The sequence below is a fragment of the Trichomycterus rosablanca genome, chromosome 13 (genome assembly GCF_030014385.1).
Source record: "Trichomycterus rosablanca isolate fTriRos1 chromosome 13, fTriRos1.hap1, whole genome shotgun sequence".
Classification (NCBI taxonomy): Eukaryota; Metazoa; Chordata; class Actinopteri; order Siluriformes; family Trichomycteridae; genus Trichomycterus; species Trichomycterus rosablanca.
Window position 1 is genome coordinate 24,465,840 of NC_086000.1, and position 11,084 is coordinate 24,476,923.

At 37.5% G+C, this 11,084-nt stretch overlaps 1 protein-coding gene across 1 annotated transcript; it reads left to right on the forward strand.

The window, feature by feature from the left end:
- The first annotated feature begins 2,082 nt into the window (after positions 1-2,082).
- On the forward strand, positions 2,083-10,665 carry LOC134324915 (akirin-2-like). Its single transcript, XM_063006838.1, has 5 exons — positions 2,083-2,685; positions 7,188-7,331; positions 8,616-8,765; positions 9,803-9,874; positions 9,968-10,665. Exons 1-5 carry the CDS (start codon positions 2,511-2,513, stop codon positions 9,976-9,978), a joined length of 552 nt encoding a protein of 183 aa, XP_062862908.1. The 5' UTR covers positions 2,083-2,510; the 3' UTR covers positions 9,979-10,665.
- Positions 10,666-11,084: the final 419 nt, after the last annotated feature.

An 11,084-nucleotide genomic window follows, 5' to 3' on the forward strand; every position in this document is an offset into this window, starting at 1 on the left:
TGAGTACACCCCTTGGTGAAAGTTCCTGAAGTGTCAATATTTTGTGTGGCCACCATTATTTCCCAGAACTGCCTTAACTCTCCTGGGCATGGAGTTTACCAGAGCTTCACAGGTTGCCACTGAAATGCTTTTCCACTCCTCCATGACGACATCACGGAGCTGGCGGATATTCGAGACTTTGCGCTCCTCCACCTTCCGCTTGAGGATGCCCCAAAGATGTTCTATTGGGTTTAGGTCTGGAGACATGCTTGGCCAGTCCATCACCTTTACTCTCAGCCTCTTCAATAAAGCAGTGGTCGTCTTAGAGGTGTGTTTGGGGTCATTATCATGCTGGAACACTGCCCTGCGACCCAGTTTCCGGAGGGGGGGTTCATGCTCTGCTTCAGTATTTCACAGTACATATTGGAGTTAATGTGTCCCTCAATGAAATGTCACTGTCCAACACCTGCTGCACTCATGCAGCCCCAGACCATGGCATTCCCACCACCATGCTTGACTGTAGGCATGACACACTTATCTTTGTACTCCTCACCTGATTGCCGCCACACATGCTTGAGACCATCTGAACCAAACAAATTAATCTTGGTCTCATCAGACCATAGGACATGGTTCCAGTAATCCATGTCCTTTGTTGACATGTCTTCAGCAAACTGGTTGCGGGCTTTCTTGTGTAGAGACTTCAGAAGAGGCTTCCTTCTGGGGTGACAGCCATGCAGACCAATTTGATGTAGTGTGCGGCGTATGGTCTGAGCACTGACAGGCTGACCCCCCACCTTTTCAATCTCTGCAGCAATGCTGACAGCACTCCTGCGCCTATCTTTCAAAGACAGCAGTTGGATGTGACGCTGAGCACGTGCACTCAGCTTCTTTGGACGACCAACGCGAGGTCTGTTCTGAGTGGACCCTGCTCTTTTAAAACGCTGGATGATTTTGGCCACTGTGCTGCAGCTCAGTTTCAGGGTGTTGGCAATCTTCTTGTAGCCTTGGCCATCTTCATGTAGCACAACAATTCGTCTTTTAAGATCCTCAGAGAGTTCTTTGCCATGAGGTGCCATGTTGGAACTTTCAGTGACCAGTATGAGAGAGTGTGAGAGCTGTACTACTAAATTGAACACACCTGCTCCCTATGCACACCTGAGACCTAGTAACACTAACAAATCACATGACATTTTGGAGGGAAAATGACAAGCAGTGCTCAATTTGGACATTTAGGGGTGTAGTCGCTTAGGGGTGTACTCACTTTTGTTGCCGGTGGTTTAGACATTAATGGCTGTATATTGAGTTATTTTGAGGGAAGAATAAATTTACACTGTTATATAAGCTGCACACAGACTACTTTTCATTGTGTCAAAGTGTCATTTTGTCAGTGTTGTCCCATGAAAAGATATACTTAAATATCTGCAGAAATGTGAGGGGTGTACTCACTTCTGTGATACACTGTGTATATATATATATATATATATATATATACAGTATATATATATATATATATACGTATATATATAATGTAAAAAAAACAAATAAAGCCTTAGGGGTTTGTTTGTAAAATTTTTACAAATAATTTAAGTCACCATGAAAAAAAGTTTTAAAAAAATGTTTAAAAAAAAAAGAACGTAAAAAAAGTCACCATAAAAAACGGTATATATATATATATATAATGTAAAAAAAACAAAACAAATAAAGCCTTAGGTTAAGGTTTGTTTTTTACATAAATCTAATCTATTTTTTTTTATTTTTCTTTTTTTTTATAGAAAGACAAAGACGGTGCTTTTCTTTAAATCTTGAAAGAGAAAATACAAATGAACTCGTTATAACATGAAAACATGTATTTTCAAGTCCAGTTAAAACACAATTGTAAAATCACTGCTTCAAACCCACCACTACCAGGTTGCCAGGTATTCTGTTACAACCGTGAATCACTTTGGGTAAATACCAAAAATGTCAATGTAGTTTTAAATTCAGTATTACAAGAAGAAACACAATTGAGTCGATATCCCAAAAACAAGCAATTAAATAGATGGATCGCTTGACCACTCTACCGTTGAGCCGTCTGTGTTTAAAAATAAATCCATGAGGTGGCAGTAGATGCATTTAATTTTGGTTTTCCTGTAGCCGTCAACAGGCAGAGAAGAAAACAGAACCAATCCTCAACAACAGCGAAGTGAAAATGGTGGAAAAAGATAAACAGAGTGCAGCTGAGTTCATTTAACTGGGTTTGTTTTTGAACGTCGCTGTTATCGCAGCTCAGCAGTTTGTGACTCACTGAAGCTTAATGATTCCAGAAGAATCGAATAAAAAGACACTGGACAAAATTAACCGTTCAGCGGCTTGGTTTGTTGAGCTTCTAGCTAAATAAGAACGCTCGTCTGAAAGGCCTGGTGAGTGTGCTAGCTACAGATCTGATTAGCGGCGTTCCGGGACTCTGCTAACCGACCGAGCCTCAGTTCAGTCTCGTTTACTCCTGTAATCCAGCGTGTTAAGGGTTTTAATCGTATCTGAGAGCAGCAGTAATGGCGTGTGGAGCTACACTAAAGAGATCTATGGACTTTGATCCGTTACTGAGTCCCAGCTCGTCTAAACGGAGGAGATGCGCCCCGGTTTCTTCATCCTCCTCATCCTCACCGAGAAACTCGCTGCGCCATGAACCTTCTCCATTCACCCAGCTGTCAGTGTCCCTCACTACAGGTCTGTACATTTATTACATTATTATCATTCATCCATTCACCCAGTTCTCATTGTCCCTCACTACAGGTCTGTACATTTATTACATTATTATAATTCATCCATTCACCCAGTTCTCATTGTCCCTCACTACAGGTCTGTACATTTATTACATTATTATAATTCATCCATTCACCCAGCTCTCATTGTCCCTCACTACAGGTCTGTATATTTATTACATTATTATAATTCATCCATTCACCCAGCTCTCATTGTCCCTCACTACAGGTCTGTACATTTATTACATTATTATAATTCATCCATTCACCCAGCTCTCATTGTCCCTCACTACAGGTCTGTACATTTATTACATTATTATCATTCATCCATTCACCCAGTTCTCATTGTCCCTCACTACAGGTCTGTATATTTATTACATTATTATAATTCATCCATTCACCCAGTTCTCATTGTCCCTCACTACAGGTCTGTATATTTATTACATTATTATAATTCATCCATTCACCCAGCTCTCATTGTCCCTCACTACAGGTCTGTACATTTATTACATTATTATAATTCATCCATTCACCCAGTTCTCATTGTCCCTCACTACAGGTCTGTATATTTATTACATTATTATAATTCATCCATTCACCCAGCTCTCATTGTCCCTCACTACAGGTCTGTATATTTATTACATTATTATAATTCATCCATTCACCCAGTTCTCATTGTCCCTCACTACAGGTCTGTATATTTATTACATTATTATCATTCATCCATTCACCCAGTTCTCATTGTCCCTCACTACAGGTCTGTATATTTATTACATTATTATAATTCATCCATTCACCCAGCTGTCAGTGTCCCTCACTACAGGTCTGTACATTTATTACATTATTATCATTCATCCATTCACCCAGTTCTCATTGTCCCTCACTACAGGTCTGTATATTTATTACATTATTATCATTCATCCATTCACCCAGTTCTCATTGTCCCTCACTACAGGTCTGTATATTTATTACATTATTATAATTCATCCATTCACCCAGCTGTCAGTGTCCCTCACTACAGGTCTGTACATTTATTACATTATTATCATTCATCCATTTACCCAGTTCTCATTGTCCCTCACTACAGGTCTGTATATTTATTACATTATTATCATTCATCCATTCACCCAGTTCTCATTGTCCCTCACTACAGGTCTGTATATTTATTACATTATTATAATTCATCCATTCACCCAGTTCTCATTGTCCCTCACTACAGGTCTGTATATTTATTACATTATTATCATTCATCCATTCACCCAGTTCTCATTGTCCCTCACTACAGGTCTGTATATTTATTACATTATTATCATTCATCCATTCACCCAGTTCTCATTGTCCCTCACTACAGGTCTGTATATTTATTACATTATTATCATTCATCCATTCACCCAGTTCTCATTGTCCCTCACTACAGGTCTGTACATTTATTACATTATTATAATTCATCCATTCACCCAGCTGTCATTGTCCCTCACTACAGGTCTGTATATTTATTACATTATTATCATTCATCCATTTACCCAGTTCTCATTGTCCCTCACTACAGGTCTGTATATTTATTACATTATTATAATTCATCCATTCACCCAGTTCTCATTGTCCCTCACTACAGGTCTGTATATTTATTACATTATTATCATTCATCCATTCACCCAGTTCTCATTGTCCCTCACTACAGGTCTGTATATTTATTACATTATTATCATTCATCCATTCACCCAGTTCTCATTGTCCCTCACTACAGGTCTGTATATTTATTACATTATTATCATTCATCCATTCACCCAGTTCTCATTGTCCCTCACTACAGGTCTGTATATTTATTACATTATTATCATTCATCCATTCACCCAGTTCTCATTGTCCCTCACTACAGGTCTGTATATTTATTACATTATTATCATTCATCCATTTACCCAGTTCTCATTGTCCCTCACTACAGGTCTGTATATTTATTACATTATTATAATTCATCCATTCACCCAGTTCTCATTGTCCCTCACTACAGGTCTGTATATTTATTACATTATTATCATTCATCCATTTACCCAGTTCTCATTGTCCCTCACTACAGGTCTGTATATTTATTACATTATTATAATTCATCCATTCACCCAGTTCTCATTGTCCCTCACTACAGGTCTGTATATTTATTACATTATTATAATTCATCCATTCACCCAGTTCTCATTGTCCCTCACTACAGGTCTGTATATTTATTACATTATTATAATTCATCCATTCACCCAGTTCTCATTGTCCCTCACTACAGGTCTGTATATTTATTACATTATTATAATTCATCCATTCACCCAGTTCTCATTGTCCCTCACTACAGGTCTGTATATTTATTACATTATTATCATTCATCCATTCACCCAGTTCTCATTGTCCCTCACTACAGGTCTGTATATTTATTACATTATTATCATTCATCCATTTACCCAGTTCTCATTGTCCCTCACTACAGGTCTGTATATTTATTACATTATTATAATTCATCCATTCACCCAGTTCTCATTGTCCCTCACTACAGGTCTGTATATTTATTACATTATTATCATTCATCCATTCACCCAGTTCTCATTGTCCCTCACTACAGGTCTGTATATTTATTACATTATTATCATTCATCCATTCACCCAGTTCTCATTGTCCCTCACTACAGGTCTGTATATTTATTACATTATTATAATTCATCCATTCACCCAGTTCTCATTGTCCCTCACTACAGGTCTGTATATTTATTACATTATTATAATTCATCCATTCACCCAGTTCTCATTGTCCCTCACTACAGGTCTGTATATTTATTACATTATTATAATTCATCCATTCACCCAGCTCTCATTGTCCCTCACTACAGGTCTGTATATTTATTACATTATTATCATTCATCCATTCACCCAGCTGTCATTGTCCCTCACTACAGGTCTATATTTATTACATTATTATCATTCATCCATTCACCCAGCTGTCATTGTCCCTCACTACAGGTCTGTATATTTATTACATTATTATAATTCATCCATTCACCCAGTTCTCATTGTCCCTCACTACAGGTCTGTATATTTATTACATTATTATAATTCATCCATTCACCCAGCTCTCATTGTCCCTCACTACAGGTCTGTATATTTATTACATTATTATCATTCATCCATTCACCCAGTTCTCATTGTCACTCACTACAGGTCTGTATATTTATTACATTATTATCATTCATCCATTCACACAGTTCTCATTGTCACTCACTACAGGTCTGTATATTTATTACATTATTATAATTCATCCATTCACCCAGTTCTCATTGTCCCTCACTACAGGTCTGTATATTTATTACATTATTATCATTCATCCATTCACCCAGCTGTCATTGTCCTTCACTACAGGTCTGTATATTTATTACATTATTATAATTCATCCATTCACCCAGCTGTCATTGTCCCTCACTACAGGTCTGTATATTTATTACATTATTATAATTCATCCATTCACCCAGCTGTCATTGTCCCTCACTACAGGTCTGTATATTTATTACATTATTATAATTCATCCATTCACCCAGCTGTCATTGTCCCTCACTACAGGTCTGTATATTTATTACATTATTATAATTCATCCATTCACCCAGCTGTCAGTGTCACTCACTACAGGTCTGTATATTTATTACATTATTATAATTCATCCATTCACCCAGCTGTCAGTGTCCCTCACTACAGGTCTGTATATTTATTACATTATTATAATTCATCCATTCACCCAGCTGTCATTGTCCCTCACTACAGGTCTGTATATTTATTACATTATTATAATTCATCCATTCACCCAGCTGTCATTGTCCCTCACTACAGGTCTGTATATTTATTACATTATTATAATTCATCCATTCACCCAGCTGTCAGTGTCCCTCACTACAGGTCTGTCTGTACATGAATTACACCACTATTCATCCATTCACCCCGCTATCATTATCCCTTACTATAGGTCAATAGACGTATTACATTATTATTCATCCATTCACCCATCTTTTAGTGGCCTTCAGTTCTATACATGTATTACATTATTATTCATCCATTCACCCATCTTTAAGTGGCCTTCAGTTCTGTACATGTACTATTACATTATTATTCATCCATTCACCCAGCTCTCAGTGTCACTCACTGCAGTTCTGTACATATATTACATTATTATTATTTCATCTCTATATTATTGTTTATTGTTTTGAAACAGAAGTAAGATAAGCTCATGACCAGGTGTCCACATATCTATATAGTGTATTTCAAAAGAATGACAGCAAGATAATGCAGATATAGTTTTATAAACTCTGATAAACCCCAACCCAACAATTAAACAAAAGATAATTTTACATATTTAGTGTAAAAATATACAATTATTTTTGACACAAACTTTTTACTGTATCTTTCCATGTTCTTCACCCACACCTTTTCTTTTTTTAAATAGAGCAAATCCTTCATAACATAAAGCAGGAGTATAAGCGAATGCAGAAGCGAAAGCATCTGGAAGGAAGCTTTCACCAGCCTGAGGCTTGTTCATCTCTCTTTTCACAACCTCATGCATCTCTTTTGAGTGGATCCAGCTTTCAAGGTGAGTTGGGTTACAAACAACAGGCTTATTTTTATGCTTCATACTGAGAGTAAAACTGGGGGAGGGGTGTATGGGGGTTTTGTTTTTGGTTATTGTTGATTTTATTCCTCACATGCTCTCTTTTGTGAGCCATGGTCCTATGGATAAAGTTTATATATCTCCAATCGAATTGCATGTAATTCTTTTTTGTAAAAACAAATGTCTGCACATGAATGCATGGATGTTTAGTATTGTTTTTATTTAGATAATGAAAAGAAATGAGCATTGTAGTGGTAGAAGTAAATAATGACAGTGTTTTTAATGTTAATATTAGTTGTTCACTGTTACAGAAGCCACTGAGTTGAATTTTATAGCTGAATTTGAATGTCTGACTGGGCGTATCTGGCCAGGTTTAAACCTAGTATTAATTTCCATGTCAAAAGTGAGTGAAAAAGTTAGAAATAACACATTCTCTGGCATTTAGTGTAATTTTATCAAATTGCTTTTACTTTTGTCAGCTTATAGAATGCATAGTAAACCTGATGGGTTTAATTAATCTGATGATGTAAATATCTTCAGATGCAGATCTTGAGAATGTTTCGCATTATGATGCATCATGTCACCCCAGATATTTAGCACAAATGAAACTGGCATTATACTTTACGGACTTAAAAACTTGTAAGTTTGAATCTTAGCTTTGCTACTGGCAGGCCGGGCACCTATATGGTCAATAATGGGTCATCCATGGGTGGGTTTGCTGGAGGGGATTCATTATATCTGCTGCAATAATGACCTCTGCTGGCTGATCAATAGGGCTTGAGATGGGGGATAATGAAGATCAGTGCATGACTTTCTATAAACAATACTGAGCCCCATATCAACTCTCCTTGTGCAGGTGAAAAGAAGCAGTCGACTGCTGCACACATGTCGGAGGGGGTGTGTGTTAGTCACAGCTCTTTTTTTGTCAGGAGTGGGGATCACAGCAGTAGAGAAAATAAAATGCAATTGGGAGAATGGATACAACTAGATTGGGGGGAAAAATTTAACTGCAGATGTTTAAAAAATACTTTGGTGAACCAGTATTATTTTTTCTAATAGTACAAGTTTGAGTTCATATGTATTGTAATATCAGACTCTGTGACGTGACGTAGATCTAAGCTTAAAACCCTTAGCCCTATCATTTAGGCTTTTAGACTGTCTTCATTAATTGGCAATGGGAACTGTGGTGCTACTTCATCCTTAACACATATATTATACTATTACCCTTAGAGATAGATACTTAACATAAAACTTCTAAATTTTCAGAGACATCCTCTGGAGCTGTTTCACCCTCAAGGAGAGAACAGCCACTGTTTACTTTAAGACAGGTAGGCATGATATGTGAACGTCTCCTGAAAGAGCGCGAAGAAAAAGTCAGAGAAGAATACGAGGAGATACTGACATCCAAACTGGCAGGTATGAATTAAACTGCTTTTGTACAGAACCCTTTCAAATTAAAAGTGAAAGAAATAATGGCACCAAATTTCTGCTGGCTGATGCTCTTTAGGGACAGTGGGAGCGTAATGGGTAGAGCTTTGGGGTATCAAAGGTTAGCGTTTGAATCCCAGCTCTGCCATGCAGGCACTGTTGAGTCTTTGAGCAAGGCTCTTAACCCTCTCGGCTCCAGGGGTGCCATACACTGGCTGACCCTGCGCTCTGACCCCAGCTTCCAGACAAACTGGTATATGTGAAAAAAAGAATTTCGTTGAACTGTACGTGTGTATATGTATATATGAGAAATATAAGCATTCTGTTATATTCTGTTCTTTAGAGGGTGTATTGTATTTCCAGCAGTCCAAAGAGTGGAATTGAATTTCAAATTTGCTGCAGTAATTTTGTTTGTTCGGGCAGCACAGTGGCTCAGTGGGTAGCACTGTCGCCTCACAGCAAGAAGGTCCTGGGTTAGATCCCCAGGTGGGGCGGTCTGGGTCCTTTCTGTGTGGAGTTTGCATGTTCTCCCCGTGTCTGCGTGGGTTTCCTCCCACAGTCCAAAAACATGCAAGTGAGGTGAATTGGAGATACAAAATTGTCCATGACTGTTTGACATTTAACTTGTGAACTGATAAATCTTGTGTAACGAGTAACTACCGTTTCTGTCATGAATGTAACCAAAGTGTAAAACATGACGTTAAAATTCTAATAGTTAAATAAATAAAATAAAATTCTGATAAACATAAACTGTGTTGAGTTTACATGTTCTCTCTGTGTCTGCATGGGTTTGCTCCAGGAGCTCCAGTTTTCTCCCACAGTCCAGACACCCAAGTGAGGTGAATTGGAGATACAAAATTGTCCATGACTGTGTTTGATGTTAAACTTGTGAACTGATGAATCATTGTAACGAATAACTACCGTTTGTCATGAATGTGTGTAAAAAGTGTGTAAAACGACATTAAAATCCTAATGAATAAATAAGTAACATTCCATTTGTTCTGACTTGACTGTTTTTGTTACAGAGCAGTATGACACCTTTGTGAAGTTCACACATGACCAGTTAATGCGGCGATTTGAAGAACAACCTGCTAGTTGTAAGTGACTTATAAAATTTTTTACCCCAACTTATTACACATACAAATGTTATTTCCCAGATTTAATGTGTTTTTGTTTCTCTTTTATTGAAGATGTATCTTGAGCTGCTCAATGCCAAAACGCTGTTTGACTTCAGTTGCTGCAGTTTCCTGAGCTGAATGTTCCGTCAATCACACGCAGACCTGGTTTTAAAACAAAACTGCTCCAGTGACACTTATGCTGACTGAGTACTTGTCAGTATGTATAATTGTTCCTTGTGAACCTGGGTGCTTCCTTCTGTAAATGTATACGGACCTGTTTTTTTGTCTGTTATCTTACCAGTGGCCTACTTAATACGTGTACCATGAGCCTTGTTACACACTTTTCTGGCATCTAAGACTTATCAGTATGGATTGCCATGTATTATTTCAAGTCATGCCACATACACATAGGTGTTAGTATGGTCTAAATCTAAAATGTTTAATACCTCCAAGTATTTCCAGTTTCAGTGTGCTATACAGGTTAGTCTTTCATGAGCCAAATATAGTAAGTGGAGCAGCAGCAGTGTACTCTAGGGCTGGAATTGGGGTAAAGCTGTTTGTGCTATATACTGAGCTCATGTTATTTTTATGCTCACTTGTAGCTTTTTGATTTGCTTTCTTTGTGTATTGGTATAGATCATAGATGTCAAAGTTCAGTCCTGGAGTGTAATAATCTATTTCTCACACTCTCGGCCATGAGACTGACAGTCACGGATTAGAAAATAATTCCAAAAATGTAAAAACATTTTATTAATAAAGACTTGTGTTCACTTGTGTTTCATGAGCTTCACTTTTTTTAAAAAGTGTGAATGTATTTTTAAATAATGTAGTGTAGGAGAGTTTCTGTCCAACATATATTGCACAAAATGTAATTTGAAAATGTAGCAACAATTCATGCAGTCATGCTAAGTATGTCATGAGATTGATGGAAAACCAGGGTTGGGATTTTGATTTTGCAATAATTTTTGTGTAATTTAGTGTATTTTAAATCTGCAATCCAGCATACGCAAAAAGTATAGGGTTGCCGCTCAGGTGGCGCAGCGGTAAAAACACGCTAGCACAGCAGAGCTGGGATTTCGAATACATCGAATCTCAGCTCTGCCATCCAGCTGGGCTGGACAGCTATATGAACAACATTTGTTTATACAGGGTTAGAGAGCCGGATAGGGACCTCATAACTGATGCAATT